We start from the raw sequence: 22,459 nt of genomic DNA on the forward strand, positions 1-22,459 counted from the left end.
TCTTTTCTTCTGATGTTCTCGACAGAGCACTGCGACAAATTTTCAGTGATAGTAGGTAAATTTCTTTACGATTATGCGACTCTATTTGGAAAGGAATATTCTTTAGTATTTCATTAGCATAAGACTTCAGTTCTTCAACAGAAGTATGGTCAAACAAAATTTTGTTCATATTAACAAATAGCCTCTTCAATAATATAATCGCCCTTGAAGAATCAGTTCTGGTTTTTGTTGATTTCATTTTCGCAAGATTAATGATGCTGTCTATTTTATCAAAAAGCCGCTTTTCAAGATTTGTCTTGTCAGCTATAGTATTCCTTAATTCTTGAACGAGTTTTTCGAGCTCGTCATGTTCCATCAACTTTAAATTTTCTCCAGTCATTTCATTTAAGTTCACGTTGCTAAACATTCCAGAAACTTCTTTTAGGTCATCCAGACTTTTACAACTGGAAATTCTATCTAGCAATTCTCTGATAATTCGCATTTTACTGTTGTGAAGAATATCAGTAATTACACCAACAATTCTCGTAAGATCCTTTTGAATCCCCTCAAAAAAAATATCATTTGTATTTTCCTCAATCTCTATTCTCTTTAAGAGCGAGTAGGCATGTGACAGGGAGTTACGTAAATCTACGATGACTTTTCTAGTGTTTCTTGGTAATGATTGAAGAATAAGCTCACTTGTTGTAGTAGATAACTTAGGAGATTCGAGAGTATTTTTTAAATGTTCACCAGTAACTTGTAAGACCCTAGAAATAATTAATTTCCCTTCACGTTGATTAAGATAAACAGATAATGCTAGTTTTATATAATCACTTATTTTCTTCAAAGAATGAATATCTCTAATTTTTTGATAATCGCTATACAGTTCTCCAAATTGAGGAGAATTGCTAACAATCTCTGTGACAACTTGCTCACGATTTAAGTTTGGGAATTTCATAAGTTTTTCGATATTAACAGATACTAAATTATCTTTTTCCTCTTTAAGTTTCTCAGCAAAATGGCTTAGGTGATTAAGTATTTTATTTCTATTCAGTGAGACATTACAGTACAGGTTAATTTCTTGATGTTTTATGTGAGAGGAAATAAAAGTGATTAAACAAAATTCCATTTCTTCCCAAGGTAGTCTATTGTAGGTATATTTCAACTGTCGCTTTAATATATGTATGTTTTGTGCAATAAACTTCGCTATAAATAAAAACTTTCCATCTATTTCTTCTCCGTTGCAGTATTCTGTTCTTAAAACACTTACATTTTGAAGTAATAAATCAATCTTCTCTCTTATGCTATTGAGATTACTCTTCATATTTTTATCTTGTTCAAAAGAATTAAAGAAAAAATGGAGGTCTATTAACTTATTCTCAACAAAAATTTCCATCTTTTCTGACAATAAAACATTCTTAAGTTTTAATTCTTCGTAAGCTCGAGAAAGAATTTCATCTAGTTCCATCAGATGAGTAGGAAAGTAATTACCTGGCCATTTACTAATAAGTGTATCAAGAAGTTCCACACTACCAGACCGTATGGCATAATAGAAGGCATTATGGCAGGTTTCATCCTCATCACTTGGCAAAATTGTAGTTTCTCTTGGGCCAAGAGAGAAGTCACTCAGAAATTTACCATTACTGCTAAGTAGATATTCTAAAATATTTACCCTATTATGTTTACAAGCTAATATAACTAAATTGGTACTCTCAACAGAGTTCTTAGCATTGATTAACTTCCTTGTTCTTTTTAGGTCACCCTCACGAACAGCTTCAAGTAAACAGAAGTTTTTGCGAAGCATTTTTACTCTAGTTCATGACTTCAGCTGTCAGAATATTCACTTGCATTAACTAAATAAGACTACTGTCCTTGAATTGAATCTTCCTCTCACCATTAATTTTGTGGATAATAGAAGGCATTATGGCCCGTTTCAACCTTATCACTTGGAATTTTTGTGATTTGTCATTATTACTAAGTAGGTATTTTAAAATATTCATCTCATTATGTTCACAAATTAAAACAACTAAATTACCGAGTTGTTGTTATTAATTAACTCTCTTGTACTTTCTAGGTCTCCTTTACGTACACCATCAATTAAACGGTAGTTTATATCCAGATTGGGAAGCATTGTTACTCTAGTCCATGACTTCAGCTTTCAGAATATTCACTCCCATTAATTCGATAAGACTACTATTTTGAACTGAATCTTCTTTTCATGATTAAGTTCATGTTATTTCATCTAGAAAAAAAAGTAGGACATAATATATGAATACATTTAAATACCAAAACTGTTGCTATATTCAAAAATTGTATTTCTTAAATATTTGCAATTTAACATTAAATTTTTTTCATAAAAATTTTTTCTGAATTTAAAATCAGCCATAAATTTTATGGCTGATTTAAAATGGAGAAGGATTAATCAAAATTTTCTAAAATTTAGGTTAAAACCTTATTTAAGTTTATACTATTGGATCCAAAATTTAAGTCAAACTTAGATAATACTGAGATAACTAATCAAACAGCTACCCGGTTCAATAGTAAGCGAAACTTAAAAAAATTGAATTTTGATACCAATAATTTCTTCAAAGGAATTAGCTTTGAATGCTGACTTTAAATATATAAGTTTTATTAACTTTAGTCTAACCCATCAAAAGCTACGAGCCTGAGAAAATTTGCCTTATTTTACAAAACAGGGGGATACACCTCCTAAAATTCATAGAAACTTAACGAAAATGACACGATCAGATTTAGTGTATCAGAGAACCCTTATGTAGTAGTTTCAAGCTCCTATCTAACAAAAAGGTGGAATTTTGTATTTTTTGCCAGAAAGCAGATCACGGATGCGTGCTTATTTGTTTGTTTGTTTTTTCCCAGGGGTAATCATATCGACCCAGTGGTTCTAGAATGTAGTGACAGGGCTCATTCTAACTAAAATTAAAAGTTATAGTGCCGTTTTAAAGAGACCACAATAATTGGAGGGCACCTAGGTCACCTCCCAAGCAAATTTTTCCCAGAAGTAATCAGATCAAAATTTGAGATTAAATTTCTGTTCATCTTAGTCGAAAACCAAATAACTAAGTCTTTGGGGAAGACTTAATCCCTCACAATCCCTAGGGGAGAGGCTACAAGTTACAAACTTTGACCATTGTTTACATATAGTAATGATTATTATGAAGTTTACAGGCAAAATCAGGGGGACTTTTTTGCTTAAGGGTGGGGGTGGGTTGGGAGGGGGTTACTTGGGATGATTTTCCATGGAGGAATTTATCATAAGGGAAGAGAATTTTCATGAAGGGGGTGCATGATTTTTCTAGTATTATCCCAATAAAACAATGAGAAAATATTTTGTTTCAACTGGAAGTAATGAGCAGCATTAAAACTTAAAATGAACAGAAAAGATTACGTTTATAAGGGGGTTCATCTCCTCCACAATACGTTGTTCTTTACGCTAAAGTACTTTTAGTAATTTCAACCATTTTTTCTATGGCCTTTGTTGCTCAGGGTTCCTTCTTAAAGATTTGGGACAAAATTCAAGCTTTAGTACAATGAGTGAGGTATTGACAAGGGGTCTAACCCCGTTATATACGTAGTGAAAAAACATAAATATAGAAGTTCGTTACTTAAATTAATTCGTAAGGTACCTATGCTTATTCCTAACAAAAACGTTCCTTAAAAAATGAAAAATCTAGTTGCATTTTTAAGTAACCAAAAAGTGCAGGGCAAGTAGGCTTCCTCCTCCACCCTTTTTTAATCAAAATCCTCCGATCAAAACTATATGAAAGCCAGTTAGCAAAAAAAAATAAATACTAACATGCAAATTTCGTATTAATTATTTATACACATTGAGCCAAAATCAAAACATTCACTAATTCAAAAAAGTTCAGAAATTAAATTAAAAAAAACAAGGGTTTTTAACTACAAGTAAGGAGCGACATTAAAACTGAAAACAAACAGAAATTATTCCGTATATGAAAGGAGTCTTCCCCTGCTCAAAGCATCGCTCTTTACGCTACAGTCTGACTCTTTGTCACACCTCTACTTTTTAAAACGATTAAAAACTTTAGCCTAAAGAACGAGGCGTTAAGGGAAAGCAACCGCTTTCATTAACTGAATAATTTCTGTTCGCTTTAAATTTTAATGTCGTCCCTACTTTTCAGTTAAAAAACTCTTTTTTTATTTATTCAACAACAGGATTAGGTCAATAAGAAAAACAGATTTAATAAAATATTTTTCACTTCAAGGACACCATGGGCACCCCGGTTGTCAAAAAGGTGTATGTGCAATATCCCTTGAAAGGCAAAGTCTGTTAAATTTTTGGAAATATTGGATGGGATGCAGAACTGATTAAAAAGGTAGAATTTGCATCCAGGTCGTCAAAATGGATTGTCCGTAATATTTTAAGAGCAGTTAAGAGTATTAAGTCAAAATTTTGAAACAAAACAGAGATTTGAAATTCCAAAATTCTAGGGGATGTTAACAGTTTGAACCCCACCCAAATGCAGACCTTCCAAAATCTACCGTCATTTGCATATTATTAAAAACAAGATATATTAAATTGAATCAAGAATTGACGAAATTTCCAGGAATAAATTTCCATTATATGCTAAATATTTAATTCAGTTTCATCAATTCCTTTCTTTTAAGACTATATTAAATGTTTGATGTCTTGTTTATGCAATAATTTTGAAAAATTAAGAATATTTTGAACAAGCCAAATGTTTTTCAATGAACGCAATGACACAGTTTATTGTCAGAGACTTATGTTTAGGAAAAAAAATTATTTCTAAGTCTTAGAAATAATTTGAGCATTTATTTTAATTTTTACCCGTTTTTTAGATCTAATTATTAATCTATTTCAAAACTTTTTATCTTTTTGCTTGATATAAATACTTTTTTTTATTCTTTTTGTATCGGGCTCGAATTGATCTTTGGCAGAAATTTCTGGTCGGGTGAAGTTCGAATTCTTATAGGATTTCAATTGTGATTGGATTCAGTATTAAATGGCTCAAATACCACTTCTTTTTCATTTTTTCAAATTTGATTAAATTTAAAAGCATAGTACTGATTCGTATATTTACTTTATTCCCATTTCTTTTTTCAACAACTAAGATGACTAGGCAAGGATTTTGCAAAATATCTGCTTTCTCTTTTTGCAGCTGTTTTTCCACTGGCTGAAAATCATCCAAGTTTTAGCTTCTTAATTTTGTTCTTGAGTTCAATTTTTTTCTCATACTTTTCTCATAAAAAATTAATTAACTTTAAAATATTAGTTTTGTTTAAATATACGTTTTATCCAAACATTATTCGACTTTTGACAAAATATTTGCTAGCTTTTCGCCGTTTTTCTTTCCTTTTTCTTTTTTTGTCTTCAATTGTATGTGTAGCAACTGTATTATTAAATTATAAGTCTTTTTCCAATCTCAAATCTGGCGAATTCAAGTTACCATGATGTGAGAAAATATCACAGTTTTAATTTTACGATAGTTCTAATTTAATATTTTTATATCTGTTAAATTTAGTTTTATTGCCTTTAAAAATAATTTGGTTTTACAATTAAATGGATTAAAGTGTGTTGTGTTTCTTATTTACAAAGATACATCCTATAATTCCCCTGATCATCTCTAATAAGGCCAATAAATTACTTCAAGCATTAAAAAAAATCTATGACAAACCTACAATCCTAAGTTCTGAAAGCTACAATATTAGTTGTCTTAGCCGGAAGAGAGTGTTGATTAAATAAGATAAATAATTAAATTAGTAAGAAAATACCATGTGATTAAAATGGGCTTTGGAGGCAAACTTTTGTACTTATTATATGTGGCGAACCAGATGTTTGTACTGCCACTAGTATCGATAATATTGGACACTTCATTTGACCATTTTAAGACATCTTTTCCATCTGGTCTACAAATTGGAGTTACAAGGTTTGCCCTCTGGGAAATTTCTGAAGTATCCAATAGATCCAAGTTTCACCTAGTTCTTCTTTTGTTCTCCTTGTTATCTCTCTAAGAAGTTAATAGATTCAGCTAGAAGAATCTGGTAAGGCAGGTAGGCAAGTGTCTCTGTAGTTCGGTTGTTTTTATCCGTGCAATTCTAAAATTTATTTTATAACAATGAGGAAAACCTTCCTCCGGTGAACATTAAACATTCAACGTAAAATAAAGCTGGAGATCTTGTCACGTAGTTGATTTTTGACCATTTTTGAACAGCATCCTTAAACATTAAAGGATCATTTTCAAATTGCAGCAAAAATATAGACTATATTTCTAACCCCCAGCGTCCCTATGAAGCAATCTAACAATGAAATCCTGAATATCTCTCCGTAACTTCCATAAGACCCATTCCTTGGTAATTTTGGTCTGCGGTTTTATCCCCATTTTTAATGGAAGGAAAAACAGCTAAGTTTGCTCAGTCTTTTGAAAAACTGTGTCGTCCAGGCTCCTTAACTAAAGCCAAGTAAAACTTTCGGTTCTGACCTTAATCAAGTCAAGAAAACATATCAAATAGAATATAATCAAAAAATATATATCATGATACAAGTCTAATATGGGATATATGTAGGTGCTTCAAATGTCTCAATTCTATTCTATGATAATGCCTACCTAATCGAATAAATACTATATGTTAGATTACCTTCTAAGACATATCCTATAATCACACTAATCCCTAAAATAGAAAAAATTCACCCTTTTAAACTGTAAAACAACGTAGGATGATTCTATCTTCCGAAAATATTAGTTAAGCATTGTTGCTTAGCTAATAATAAATTAGCTTAATTTAAATATAAATTAAGGAGATATTTACAAGGTCAGAAAACTACAAAAAACTTCAGAAAAATAAAATGCACTTATGTTTACACTAATCCACTCTACCAGGGTTAACACAAAAATGGAGCTGTCATTTTTTCTAGAGATTGAAGAAAAATTAAGGTGTAAAGTTCAGGGTTAAATATTTAAATTTTTCTGTGGAAAGATACAAATTATGTAGTTACTGACAGCACAGTAGCCCTGCTTCATTGAAAAGTGAAGTGTTTTCAATGTATTAGTAATTGCCTTTTCCGAAAGTAGAGACTTCTGGTGACGGAAAAAGGAAACCAATTGTGACTAGACTAAGGACCAAATTTTATAGAAATACCAGAAAATACGAGCTACAAATCACTGTTCACTAACTCTGTGTATTTGATTCATCATAGCTACTTTGAATTTTTTATAATAAAGATGATATTACACAAAAAAGGTATAGTAGATAAGCCAAAGAATTAAGTTGTTTTTTTGAAAAAAATTTCAAAATATTCTCGATCAACTTCTGCTTCTTTTTTTAACAGTTGGTAAAACCATCCGAACAGCAGTTGAAATCCATCTTTTTTTGTGTTGAACTTTTAGCGCATCTAACGTAGCCCAACCAAATTATTTGACTTGAAAGTGTTTCCTAGTCTTTTGGCAGTGCTTTGTTCTAGACAGACTGACAAGCAACTGGCTTTTGAAGTCTGATCTGTCTGATAAACAGAAAACAATCGAATAAATCGAAATTACAAAGTGAAATGTCTGAATGCACGCAACAAACTATTTGGAAAAGTAAAATGTAATTACGTTTACACTAATCCGCTCTACCAGGGCAAACACAAGAAAACGTAGATGTAATTGTTTTTAAAGATAGAATACAAATTATTTCAGATACTGAAACAAAATTGGCATCGGAAGGTGAAGTGTAAGCAAACGAAGAAATTACTCCCAAAGTTTTTTCACAAAAAAATTCCACCCTGACAAAATATATCATACGACTGAAAGGGTTTGAGACAAGAAGCCTACAAATTTGAAGAATTCTAAAATCTGAAAGTTTTGAAGATAGTTTGAAACAATTTCCTGCACTAAAACGCCTTCTATCTTTCCTTCCGCATCAGCTTTTGACCCTTTTGATATGAAGTGAGACAAACCCTACATAGGAAAAAAAAAACTCAGAAGATGGAATACAATTCTATTTTCCTACTGTGGGACATCAATGCATCATTGATGGTAGGTTTGGTTCTGACAGTTCTCTCCAACTGTAGCTGGTTAAGAGGATTTTTGGATTTGAAGAAACCGTGCTGTGCACTTGGCCTTCCATAAGCAGTGGAGAGACTAGCATATATTACATTGTTCAAATTAGGATAACTCTCACCCTTATTATAAGTGAGGATATTGGTCCAATAGCTATAGAGTCGTTGATCTTGCATATTTTTTGCCAAAAGACAAATCACGGATGCATGTTTATTTGTTTCGTTTTCTTTTCTTTTTTTTTCCCAGGGATGATTGTATCAACCCAGTTGTCCTAGAATGTCGCAAGAGGGCTCATTCCGATGGAAATTGAAGTTTTTTATTGATTTAAAAAGTAAAATTTTGAGACAGAGTCAAACTTTAGCGTAAAGAGCCAGGCGTTGAGGAGGGGGTCAATCCCTTTTACATACAGAATAATTTCTGTTCGTTTAAAGTTTTAATGTCGCTCCTTACTTGCAGTTTGAATTTTTTATTTTTTTTTATTTAATTAGTGTATGAAACCATCAGGAAGTAAAATCCTTCCTGTATCTAGCTCAACTAGTTTATCTGAAACACACCACACACTGCAAAACTTGATTTTGAATAAACAAAATCAATTTTGCCAGTTCTTTGTCTTGCGAAAGTTATCTTTCGGAAATCATTTTGCCGTTTGAGACAAAATTTGCCTCATTTCCGACAAAAAGAGGAAAACACCTTCTAAAAGGCAAAGAATCTTAATGAAAATTACACCATCATATTCAGCATATCAGAGAACCTTACAGTGGAGACTTCACACTCTTCTCCACACAAATGTCGAATTTTGTACTTTTTTCCAGAAGAAAGATCACAGATGCGTGTTTATTTTTTTGCTTTTTTCCCCAGGGATAATTGTATAGACCCAGTGATCCTAAAATTTCTCAAGAGGGCTCGTTCAAACGGAAGTTAAAAGTTCCAGAACCTTTTTTAAGTGCAAAAAAATTGGAAAGCGTAGTTGAAATACCTAATAACTATATCTTTGAGGACGACCTAATCCCCCACAGTTTTGGGGAAAGGCAGCAAGTTATGAACTTTGCCTATTATTTACATATAGCCTAGTATTGGTTATTGGAAGGTATACAGACGTTTTAAGGGGAATTCTTTCTGGTGCGGGGAAAGGTAGAGGGAGAGGGCTATGAGGGATATTCTTATGGGGGGAGAATGGATTTCTCAGCATTATTTATTTAACAATCATAAATTAAATAAAAAAAGTGTTTTTCAAAAGAAATTAAGGACTAACATTAAAACTTAAAACCAAACAGAAATTAATACGTACATGAGGGGGTGCGTCCCCTCGTCAATACTTCTCTCTCAACGCTAATTTTTTTTAGCAATTGCAAAAGAACTATTTATTCTAATTAAACGGCCTTTGAGATTCAGGGGTCATTCTTAAAAAATTGGAACAGAATTCGAAGCTTAGCGTAATGAGCGAAGCATTTATGAGGGGGTGAACCCTTCATATTATATATATGAGGAAGTTTGCCACCACCTCAATACGTTGCTCTTTACGCTAAAGTTCGAATTTTGTTAAATAATGTCCGATATTAGCAATAATTTGTTTGAGCCAATCTTGGCATTTAATTTTACCTTGAGCAGCTTCATAACTATGATTTTTATGTGATAATAAACAGAAGATATTGTATTTTCACGACTTGTGGTTGTTATAAAAAAGAAAAAACAAAAAAGAAAGTTTTTTCCATCTGAAAGTAAAGAATAGCGTTGAAAGTTCAAACGAACATAAATTAATACGTATATCTTTGAAAGATCTTTTCTATCATTCATTTTAGTCATTTGAAAATTGCTCAACATATGACTTTCATTTTCATAAGAGTAGTTTCGACCTCTTTCGCGTTTTGTTACTATACCTTGCAATATTAGTTCCACAAATATCACCAATTTAAGTTACGTGGGAGGGTCTTTCCATGGAGAAATTTTCCATGGAGGGAGAGCTGGATTTCCAGACATTTTAAAAAATGATCAGCAATAAAATAAAAGCACAAGTTTTTTTTCAAACAGGAAATAAGAAACAGCAATAAAACTAAAAACGAACAGAAAATATTGCGTATATGAGATGGATTGTCTCTCCTCAATAGGTCACTTTTACGCTCTTGTTTCGTATTTAACTTTTAAAAGAGGTTATTATTTTAATTAAAAAGCCTTTGAGATTCAGAAGCTATTCTTAAACAACTGGAACAAAAATCAAACTTACATTATTATATGGTTATTATTAGTTAAATAAAAGTAAAGGTAATATTCAAATTTTGTTTTAATTATTCATGTTTGGTGATCCAAATTCAAAACATGCATTAATTCAAAAAAGTTCAGAAATAAAATTAAAAAAAAAATTTTTTGAACTGAAAGTAAGTAGTGACATTAAAAATTAAAATGAAAAGAAATTATTCTGTATATGAAAGGGGTTGTCGCCTCCTCAACGCCCCACCCCTTACGCTAAAGTTTTTAACTGTTTCAAAAAGTAGATTTGTGAAAAAAAGTCAAAATTAAGCGTAAAGAGTTGAGCGTTGAGGAGGGGACAGGCCCTTGTACTTACGGAATAATTGATGTTTGTTTTAAGTTTTAATGTTTCTCTTTACTTTCAGTTAAAAAAACGTGTTTTAACCTAATGAACAATAGCATCAACAACGCCAATGTTAGGAAAAGAAAATACAGACGTTTTGGATAAACACATTTCAAGTTCGATAGAATTGTTGAAGAAATAGGCGAACAATAATATGAACAGCTTCCTAACTTTTTTGAATGGCTTCGGATTTGTCTGAAATATCAGAGGCAGCGCTATAGGGTTTGCCAACAGTAAAAGTCATACGGCTCCAATATTTAATTATATTTTTTTTCAAAAGGCACATCATATGAAAACGGTAATCGTACAAACTTCAGAAGCAGCTCATTCTATTGAAAATCAGAAGTTCTAGTACCCTTTTTAAGAGTCAAAAGTGATCAGAGGGCAACTAGCCCCCACAAACCCTTTTTTAAACAGATCCGATAAAAATTTTAGATAGCCATTTTGTTAAAAATATTTCAAAGATCATATAACAAAAACTCCGAAGTCAATAGAAACCCACAGGGCCTGAGAGAAGGCATTTTAAGTTATGCCATGAGGGTATATATGGTTCTGCAAATCAAGCAAATCAAGCAATCACTACAAACAAGAGGTTGGATTTTGCCTCCTTCTCTCACTGTAAAAGTCAAAAATTTACTGCGTCATTGGCGCTTTACTGAAAACGAATTATATCACAAATATTTTCTTTTTTACTTTTTACAACATTGAAAATAAACATAAAAATTAAAGTAGAATTTATTTTTGAAGTGATAAGCTTTCAGCAATTAGTATCATTGTATATGAAATATTAAGTTTATTTTTATTAATTCTTTCCAAGACTGTTCAAGACAAATACAGTTTCCCTACAAACAAGAGTTTGAATTTCCATTGTCTTGAAAAGATTTTCCCTAGTGTTTCTACTTTGTGTTTGTTTGGCGCTGTAAAAGTCTAAAACCTACTGAGTCATTGGCACTTTACTGAAAACGAATTATATCACAAATATTTTCACAAATACAAATATTAATTTTATTAATTCTTTCCAAGACCGTTCAAGACAAATATAGTTTCACTACAAACAAGAGTTTGGATACTACCCCTTCCTTAACTGTAAAGTTCAAAGCCTACTCCGTCATTGGTGCTTCACTGATAACGAATAATATGACAAATATTTTTTGTTCTGGTTATTACAGCATTTAAAATTAAAACAAAAATTAAAGCAAAACAAACCTTAAACTTATTATCATTCATTCATGAACTGATATCATTATATATCATACACATTCTGATTTTATTTGTAGTCTCTAAGACAATTCAAGAAACATATAATCAAACAGTTCGTTTGATCACAGTTCGTATTTTTTGCCAGAAGACAGATCGCGGGTGCGTGTTAATTTTTTTGTTGTTTTTTGTTGTTTTTTTTTCTTTTTACCAGGGGTCATCGTATCGACCAAATGGTCCTAAAATATCGCAAGAGGGCTCATTCTAATGGAAATAAAAGGTATAGTGCCCTTTTTAAGGGACTAAAAATTGGAGTGCACCTAGGCCCCCTCCCACGCTCATTTTTTCCCAAAGTCAACGGATCAAAATTTTGAGACAGCCATTTTGTTTTGCATAGTCGAAAACTATAACAAGTATGTCTTTGGGGATGACTTACTCCCCCGCAGTTCTTGGGGGAGGGGCTGCAAGTTACAAACTTTGACCAGTGTTTACATACAGTAATGGTTATTGAGAAGTGTTCAGATGTTTTCAGGGGGATTCTTTTGGCTTGGGGGGTTGGGTTGAGGGGAGCAGCTATATGGAAGGATCCTTCCTTGGAAGAATATGTCATGGGGAAAAGAAACTCAATGAAAAGGGCGCAGGATTTTCTAACATTGCTATAAAAGAACAATGAAAAAATAAACATGAAAAAGTTTTTTCAATTGAAAGTAAGGAGTAGCATTAAAACTTAAAACGAACAGAGATTATTAATTATATGAGGGGTTATAAAAATACTTTAGCATAAAGAGCGAGGTATTTAGGAAGAGATAAATACATCGCTCTTTATGCTAAAGTATTTTTAGCAATTTCAACTACTTATTCTACGGCCTTTCTGATTCAGGGGTCATTCTTACAAAATTGGGACGAAACTTAATTTAGTATAAAGAGCAAGGTATTAACGAGGGGATAAACCCCCTCAGATACATAATAAAAATATAAGAAAGTAAAAGTTTATTACGTAAGTTAATTCTTAATTTACGTATATTTTTTTACTAATAAAAACGTTGTTTAAAAATTTAAAGTTCTAGCTAACTTTTTAAGTAACCGATTCTCAAAATCGTCTGATCAAAATTAAGAGAAAGCCATTTAGCCAAAAAAAGAATTAGTATGCAAATTTCATTTTAATAATTTATGTGTGGAGAGCCAAAAGCAAACATGCATTAATCCAAAAACGTTCAAAAATTAAATAAAAAAAACTAGTTTTTTTTAAACTGAAAGTAAAGAGCGACATTAAAACTTAAAACGAACAGAAATTACTCCGTATATGAAATGGGTTTTCCCCTCCGCAATCCCTTCCTCTTTACGCTACTCTTTACCCTTTCCTTGCTCTGGGGGGAGTTAAGGGTCGGATAATTCGGAAAAAATAAAGTATTTTTAACTTACAAACGATTGATGGGATCTTAATGAAATTTGATATTTAGTAGGATATCGTGCCTTAGAACTCTTATTTTAAATCCCTACCAGATCCGGTTATATTGATGGGAGTTTGGGGGGACCTAAAATCTTGGAAAACGCTTAGAATGGAGGGATCGGGATGAAACTTGGTGGTAAAAATAAGCAGAAATCCTAGATACGTGATTGACATAACTGGAGCGGATCTGCTCTGTTTTGGGGAGCTGGGGGGTGGTTAATTCTAAAAAATAGAAAAAATTAGGTATTTTTAACTTACGAAGGAAGGATCGGATCTTAATGAAATATGAAGTTTGGGGGAATATTGTGTCTAAGAGCTCTTATTTTAAATTCCGACCGGATCCGGTGACATTGAGGGGAGTTGGGGGAGCCTAAAATCTTGGAAAACGCTTAGAATGGAGGGATCGGGATGAAATTTGGTGGGAAAAATAAGCAGAAGTCCAAGATATGTGATTGACATTACCGGAACGGGCCCGCTCTCTTTGAGGAAGTTGAGGGGAGGGTTAATTCTGAAAAATAGAAAAAATGAGTACCAGACCAGATTAAATTAGAAATAGTCACTTATCCGATTCAACCATCTGTGGGGGGTAAGTGGAGGGACTTTTAATTTTAAAAATGAGAAAAATGAGGTATTTTTAACTTACGAGTGGGAAATCGGGTCTTAATGAATTTTGGTATTTAGAGGGACCTCGTGACTCAGAGCTCTTATTTTAAATACCGACCGGCATCACGCCTCTGATTTTCCTTTTAAAGCAATCTGTTGGCTCTTAGAATTTTGCTAGAGCTTATAACATATGAGCTCTTGTCTCTTCTTGACCTCGTCACAAGTGCCATATTAGCTCTTAGCTCTTGTTTTTAGTGAATAGTATATAAATATAAGTAGTTTAAAAAATTTATTAAATACTCCTAAGGAGTTTCCTTCTTCCCTTACCTGTATTTATGACCCCAGGGCAAGGGTGCCCAATGTTTATTATGTACCTTCAATGACATTAATTTAATAGTATATGCATTACTCCGCAAAGCAAAATATATGATTACCCCGGTTCCAAACCGGTAATAAAAGAGTCATTAATGAACAAGCCTGTTAATCAGGCTTAAATTCTACCTTAACTTAAATTGGGTTTTCAGTAAGAGAGGCTGGTGTTGAACCACTGTAAAGAATTTTACTGGTCATGTGGTAAGACTGTGGTCAGCCCTCCCTATTTTGCCTCTGCTCAGCATTGCTCCAGTCTTGATTGACTCTTTTCTTTAAAGTTTTGGGGATAAATAGCAACCTGAGAGATTCTGTTCCACATTGGAACAGAATTGACTGCAAATCACTGTTCATGCTTGGTGCAATAGTGACCTGCATCTTCTTGTGACGTCGTTTTTTGGTGCTTTAGAGCAACTTTAGGCTTCAAACCAATGACCTTAACGATTTAATGAGAATGACCTTAACACCACAATGCTAATAAATTCTTTTTTTCGAACTCGTGTTCTTCTTTGATATTCTCCTTTAATTGTAGCATTATAGAAAACTAGTACTTTACTGAAAAAACAAAACATAGGAGTTTGGTAAAGTAAAAGTAAACAAGTTTAGAATATTATAAAAAATATTATAAAAAAACTATTGAAAACTAAAAAACATTGAATAGGGGAACATTTAAGCTTAAAACGAAGAGAAATTACTCCGTTGATGGAAGGGGCTTTTCCTCCTCAACGCCCCAATCTCTACGCTAAAGTTTGACTCTTTCTCTTAACTCTATTTTTAAAACAGTAAGAAACTTTAGCGTAAAGAGTGGGACGTTGAGGAGGAAAAGCCCCTTTCATATACGGAGTAATTTCTGTTCGTTTTAAGTTTTAATGCTGCTCCTTACTTTCATTGGAAAAACTTGTTTTTTTCTTATTTAATTTCAGGGCGTTTTTGAATTAATGCATGTTTTGATCTTGGCTCTCCCCACATAAATAATAAAAACAAAATTTACATATCAATAATTGCAATTAATTGGAAGATTTTGAGAAAAAACGAGTGAGGGAGGAGGGCTAGTAGCGCTCCAATTTTTTGATTACTTAAAAAAGCAACTAGAACTTTTAATTTTTTACAAACGTTTTCATTGGTAAGAAATACACGTAACTTACGAATTAACTTACATAACGACCTTCTATATTCGTATGTTTTTATTGCGTATATGAGGGAGTTCAACCCTCGTCGATACCTCGCTCTTTACACTAAAGCTTAGATTTTGTCCCAATTCCTGAAGAATGACCTCTGAATCACAAAGGCCGTAGAATAAATAGTTAAAATTACTAAAAAAAATATGTTAGCGTAAAGAGTGAGGTATAACGAGGAGGTAAACCCCTCATATGCGTAGTAGTTTTTGTTCGTTTCAAGTTTTAATGCTGATGATGAAAAAACTTTTCAAATTTATTTTTTCATTGCTTTTTCAAATAATGCTAGAAAATCCTGCGCCCCCTTCAGTGAAATTCTCTTCCCCCATGAGAAGTTTCTCCATGGAAATATCTCCCCACGTACCCTTCCCCCTCAATTCTCCCCCCTAAACCAAAAATCCCCTTGATAACGCCTGTACACTTCCCAGTAACCATTACTATATGTAAACACAGGTCAAAGTTTGTAACTTGCAGCCCCTCCCACTGGGACTGCAGGGGACTAAGTCGTCCATAAAGACATAGTTATTAGGTTTTTCGACTATGGTGAATAAAATGGCTATCTCAGAATTTTGATCCGGTGACTTTTGGGAAATAATGAACGTGGGAGGGGGCCTAGATACCCTCCAATTTTTCGGTCACTTAAAACGGGCACTAGAACTTTTTATTTCCGTTAGAATGAGCCGCCGATACGCCGCAGTCGATACGATCACCCCTGGGGAAAAAAACAACAACAAAAAACAAACAAATAAAGACGCATCCGTGATTTGTCTTTTGGCAAAAAATGGAAAATTCCACATTTTTGTAGATAGGAGCTTGAAACTTCAACAATAAGGTTCTGATACACTGAATCTGATGGTGTGATTTTCGTTAAGATTGTATGACTTTTCGGGGGTGTTTTCCCCTATTTTCTAAAATGAGGCAAATTTTCTCAGGCTCGTAACTTTTGATGGGTATAACTGATCTTGATGAAACTTATATATTTAAAATCAGCATTAAAATGCAATTCTTTTGATGTAACTATTGGTATCAAAATTCCATTTTTTTTTAGAGTTTTGGTTACTATTGAGCCGGGTGGCTCCTTACTATTGTTCGTTACCACGAACTGTTTGATCCCTCGAAGGATTCCCGCAGAACTAGAAGTCAGGGTTTTTTACTCCTACAAAATGTCAACATGTCCCTATATTTCCTCTATAAGCCTATACACTGTATCCATATGCTCTAATACAATGTTTCGAGAATATTCCCATGCTTTAAGATAATGTAGTGAGGACTCCTATTTAGCGCAATACAATTTTGTGAAAACTTTCCTACCTTCCTACACAATTTTGTGAGGATTCCCCTATTTTCCTTTAAAATGTCATGAAAACTCCATTATTATTCTATGAAAAATTGTGAAGACCCAACTGGTTAATCATGACAAAACATAAAAATATGGTGAAGATAGAAACCGAGGAAAGTAACAGCCAGTGGAAAAAGTAAAAATTAACATTAAGTGCCAGTGATCTCTTGGTGGATGACAAGAAACTTTTCACTGTTCTATCCTATGTTTCAAAATTGAGTGACAAACTGGGAAGAATCCTACAAGATCTTAACCTTAATGTCATATTTAAAAAATCAAAAAACAGTACAGAGCTTTTTCATCAGCGACAAAGATAAAACCAGCCCCATTCTGGGAAGTGGTGTTTATAGAGTTCCCTGTGCTTTTGGCTGTTTGTTTTTTGTAAGTAGAACCCAACAGCAATTAGGGGAGAGGCTATTGGAAGACACTTCCTTAATCATGAAAGCAATGGGGTTATGCTAAAGGCCTGAGACTCTCAATTCCACCTTGGCTCATTGTGTGTATGACAACCCAAACTATTTCATTTTGTTAGATATTACCTCTATTATTATCCTTGTTGAAGATCTCATCCAAGGTTTCAAGGAGGGAGTTAAAATAAAGAAAACATTCACATAGAAGTCACCCTCAGTAGAAAGAATGGAAATAATTTTCTAAGCCCCATTCATGATGAAATTACTAACTCCGATAGTTTTTATTTCCGTTAACAAAATTATGTTCCGCAATTGAATAGAATCTTTTATAATACCCAACATGGCAAGCGATTAGCCTTTAAGAGTACTTTATGCAGGATGAAATTGTGAAATGTCATTTAGTCTTGTATTTTATTCAGTTACCCATTCACTGTTACTCTCAAAGGGTCATCTTATTTTGACTCTGTATTTATTTTTAGGTTTGTTTCTTTTATATTTTATCGGTATTGTTCTGCAATAAGGAGAGTCAAGCGGAGGTGTTGACTGAAAAACTTGCATAAGTTTTTCAGGATATTATTGTTCTTATTTTTTCTCTTCTTCACAATTTTTGTCAGTGTAAGCCATGCCAAGAGTAACCCAATAAAAAGCTCCCGGGATGTAATTCGTCCAAAAAGTAAAATTTGAGAGTGAAAAGGAGTTTGCGCCATCCAGGGAGTAACACCCTGAACAACGGCCTAGGATGTAATCCTGTCGAAAAAGTGAGGTTGAGAAAAAAAGAGTGTTCACGCCATGCAGATTACAAAACCTTGCAGACCTTAGGAAAAGTAGCCTTGGAAGCAATTCTGCCGAAAAATGTCAAGTTTAGAGTGGTTAAGGAGTTTATGCCATGGAGAGGGTAACAACCAGAAAAGCAGCCCGAGATTCTGCTGCAAAGTGAGCTTTAGAGTAAAAACAGAGTTTAAACCATGCATAGAGTAACCCTCTGGAAAGTGGCATTGGAAAAAGTCTTGCCAAAATGGAAAAATTGAGTTCGAAAATTAGTTTACGCCATGCACAAAGGAACCCTCTGAAAAGAGGCCTGGGGTACTGCTGAAAAAATATGGTTAAGAGTAAAAATGGATTTTAATCCATGCAAAGAGTAAACAACTGAAAAATGACCCGGAATAAAATCTTGCCGAAAAAGTAAGGTTGAGAGTTAAAAACGATATTACGCCTGGCAAAGAATAACCTCCTGAAAAGTAGCCTAGGATTCAATTTTTCTAGTAATTCCCTCGTAATCGTACAATTTTGCTCGTAACTATTTATCTCGCTATAACCAAAACGGCTAGTATTGACACAGCCAAAAGCGAGAAAAGACTTTTTTGTGCAAGCATTTTTATTAATAAACAAACTTATTATTAGAGCTCTTGATTATTAGGCCAGTAGTGTGTATGCTTTGAAATGATCTTTCTAAGGGATACTTTCGCAAACTCATAAACAAAATACATTTCAGGAGATTGTGTTAACCTATGGTTAGATTTTATTTGGTTCTTAGCTTAATGGTTAGAAGATAATAGATTTTGTTTACACACAAAAAAATATAAGCGTCAGGAATGTTCCTAGCGGGAAGGTTGGGATATAAAAAAATACGGCTGGCTTAGCGACACTAAAACTATAATTCCTTTGTGTTAGGCTTTTGCAGAAAATTTTTTCAGTATTCCTGCACAAAAAAATAACGCTTCTGTCTGACTATGGTTTTCTGGAGTAGAGTAATTTTTAAATGCATATCACTTGATCCTTTTTTATATTAAAACTAAAATAGGCAAAAATTGAACTCACAGTTTATCTATTTAATATTGCCGGATACTTCCTTCTAAAGAACAAAAATGAAACTGTTTATTTTGTGATGTAATTTCAATGCAAGATTGTAAGTGATAAGCTTATTTTTTGATAAGAGTTAACACTATTTATTTTATGTTGCGTGATTTTGTTAATACTTTTAAAGCAAGATTGCAGATGATAAACATTTACATATCTATGGGTTTTAAATGATTAATGAAACATTTGATTATAATGATTAATGATAAATTTTAAATGAAACGCCAATCACTTGACACTGAAATTTTGACTATACAGGCCTTTTTATTTTTTGTCAAATGTAAATTTCTATTAATTTATTACTGAAAGTTTTTTTTGTACCATTTCTTTGAAAACCATTTTTTTGAAAACCATTTCTTATTTCAATGCAACGTTGTTATTGTTGTTTTGTTTTTTTTTGTCGTTGATAAGACTTATCGGATTCACTTTTGAGTCAACTACTAGCATATTTACGCGAACCCTCGTTATATAGGCTCTTATAAATGGATCCATGACCATTGACAATTGATAGAGGCTTTTATAAACTTTGTTCTCCTTACATTTGTCCTCCATGTTCTCCAGTAGTGCTGCAAACCATCCAGCAAAGAAAATATTGAGATATTATTTATTATATTAGTGGGATATTATTCACTATCTATGAAGCGTTCGTCTTCTATGGCTTACCTCTTCTTATATAGTTCTCTATGGCTTATCTTCCTTTTTGGGGTTGATTGGCCCAGAATAATAAAGATTTAAAGATTCCTTGAATTGAAAGCGATTCAGGGTTTATAAATAGAAGAAAACAAGACATGATGAAAAGTTTCTTTCCTTACATAGTGAAGTAGGTTGGTGAAGGTCGTTCCATACCTTAAAGGATAATCCTATCTCGTCCATTAGATTTTTTTTTTAATTTGTGTGACCAAACTATTCTGAATTGATTGTGTGTCTTGTCATAATTTTTAAAGCTTAGATAAGAAATGCAGAAAAAACAAACAAAAACACAGCAAACTAACACCTAATATCCCATAAAATCAGGGAAAAACACATTCAACGTCTCCAGTTTTATTTCAGACATAAATATGCAGATTTATTAAAATTTACATCATAAAAGGGCGTAAATTTGTTTTTTTTTCTCTTGAATTGAGTAGTATTTTTCCATTAAAGTTCAATAAATAGCAGTCCCATATAATATTCTAGTATAACTGCTAGCAAAACATTAAAAATGAGCTTAAAAGAAGTATCATTGAATGATTTTATAGCTTTTGGAGTTTTCTGTTCTGCTAACTGCCTTGATTGTAAACTTTGAAGAAACAGTAGGCTATGTATATTATTTATGATGTACATACATTGATTAGGCAACGTTTTGCTTAACAATTAGCAAGAGATTTTAGATTTTCCATGTTATAACATGGAGTTTTTTTATGGTTTTATATGGATGTAACAATTATTAAGAGATTTCAGGTTTTCAGGCAATGGACATCAGACAAATTACAAAACATAAAAAGACACTAAAACTTCTTCAATATTCTCTGATTGTTCTCTAGTTTAGGAGGGAGGTCTTTTCTTCTAAGGGTGCATTTTAATACCAAGACATTCCTGATCTCATTGATTCATCACGCAAATTCAGAATTAGTTCTAAGGGAGAGATGAAAGGGAATTAAAGGTAGAAATTGATGTATAATTCCCACGCCCCTAACAAGGATTTCTGTTTTGCATCAAAAATCCGTAATTGATATGTACTCATTTATGGTTTCATGGATCATTTGTGGCCTATGGTGTTATTACGAAAGTAAGGATAACAGTAAACCCTAAAATGAGCAGACTTTATTCCTTATAGCAGGGGAATTACCCCTCATTCAAACCTCCACCTCATATTCCCATTAGCTCCAGAGCGTGCTCATTAGATCAAAAATTGATACCAAAAGTCCTTTTTTATTACTCAAAAGTGATTGGAGACCAGCCAGTCATGGGGGGACGGGGATAAGTTTTCAGGGAGGTATTTTCCGATTAAGGAATTTCAGCAGGTGGTATTTTCGAAGTTTGGAGGGGGTACTTTCCATGGGAGAGGGGATTTGCCGCATGAGATATTTTCCGGGGAGTCTTTATGGGTGGGGGTATTTTCTGAGGGGAAATATTTTTGGGAGACAAACGCTGGCCACAGTCTAGAGCAGTGGTTCCCTGCTAATTTTGGGCCATACCCCACCTAGGTGTTTCAAAAATTATATTGTCCCCCTTGTGATGTTTAAAATTCGTTATTGAAAATTTTTCGTGTATCAAACAGTTCGTGGTAACGAACTGTAGTAAGGAGCTATCCGGCTCAATAGTAACCAAAACTCTAAAAAATTGAATTTTGATATAAATAGCTACATCAAAAGAATCGCATTTTAAAGCTGATTTTAAATATATAAGTTTCATCAAGTTTAGTCTTAGCCATCAAAAGTTACGAGCCTGAGAAAATTTGCCTTATTTAGGAAAATAGGGGGAAACACCCACTAAAAGTCGTAGGATCTTAACGAAAATGACACCATCAGATTCAGCGTATCAGAGAACCTTACTGTAGAAGTTTCAAGCTCCTATCTACAAAAATGTGGAATTTTGCATTTTTTGCCAGAAGACAAATCACGGGTGCGTGTTTATTTGTTTGTTTTTTTGATTGTTTTTTTTTCCCCAGGGGTCATCGTATCGACCACGTGGTCCTAGAATGTCGCAAGAGGGCTTATTCTAACGGAAATGAAAAGTTCTAGTGCCCTTTTTAAGTGATCAAAAAAATTGGAGGGCATCTAGGCCCCCTCCCACGCTCATTTTTTTCCCAAAGTCAACGGATTAGAATTTTGAGATAGCCATTTTGTTTGGCATAGTCGAAAATCTTAATAACTATGTTTTTGGGGATGACTTACTCCCCCACAGTCCCTGGGGGAGGGGTTGCAAGTTACAAACTTCAACCAGTGTTTACATATAATAATGGTTATTGGGAAGTGTACAGACCTTTTTAGGGGGATTTTTTGGTTTTGGGGTAGGGTTGAGGGAGGGGGCTATGTGGGAGGATCTTTCCTTGGAGAAATATGCCATGGGGAAAAAAATTCAATGAAAAGGGCGCAGGATTTTCTAGCATTGCTATAAAAAAAAACAATGAAAAAATAAACATGAAAACGTTTTTTCAAATGAAAGTAAGGAATAGCATTGAAATTTAAAACAAACAGAGATTATTACGCATATGAAGGGTTCTAAAAATACTTTAGCATAAAGAGCGAGGTATTTAGGAGGAGATAAATACCTCGCTCTTTATGCTAAAATATTTTTAGTGATTTCAACTATTTATTCTACGGCCTATTTGATTCAGGGGTCATTCTTAAAGAATTGGAACAAAACTTACGATTTAGTGTAAAGAGCGAGGTATTAACGAGGGTACAAACCCCCTCGTACACATAATAAAAATATAAGAATATAAAAGTTTGTTACGTAAGTTAATTCTTAA

The 22,459-nt window shown here is 33.3% G+C and overlaps 2 protein-coding genes across 2 annotated transcripts in view; both read right to left on the minus strand.

Annotated features, from left to right (window-relative positions):
• The window catches only part of LOC136040310 (uncharacterized), a 5,411-nt gene extending 3,964 nt beyond the window's left edge, over positions 1 to 1,447 (minus strand). The window contains exon 1 of the mRNA XM_065724552.1: positions 70 to 1,447. Within this exon, the coding sequence (XP_065580624.1) occupies positions 70 to 1,447 (1,378 nt within the window). The remainder of the gene's footprint in view (positions 1 to 69) is intronic.
• LOC136040237 (eukaryotic translation initiation factor 4E-like) overlaps positions 1 to 19,051 on the minus strand; it is a 97,395-nt gene extending 78,344 nt beyond the window's left edge. Inside the window, exon 1 of the mRNA XM_065724445.1 lies at positions 18,967 to 19,051. The gene's annotated coding sequence lies outside the window, so the exon portion shown is untranslated. The remainder of the gene's footprint in view (positions 1 to 18,966) is intronic.
• Between the last annotated feature and the right edge of the window lie 3,408 nt (positions 19,052 to 22,459).

The sequence above is a fragment of the Artemia franciscana genome, chromosome 20, assembly GCF_032884065.1.
Source record: "Artemia franciscana chromosome 20, ASM3288406v1, whole genome shotgun sequence".
NCBI classification, from domain to species: Eukaryota; Metazoa; Arthropoda; class Branchiopoda; order Anostraca; family Artemiidae; genus Artemia; species Artemia franciscana.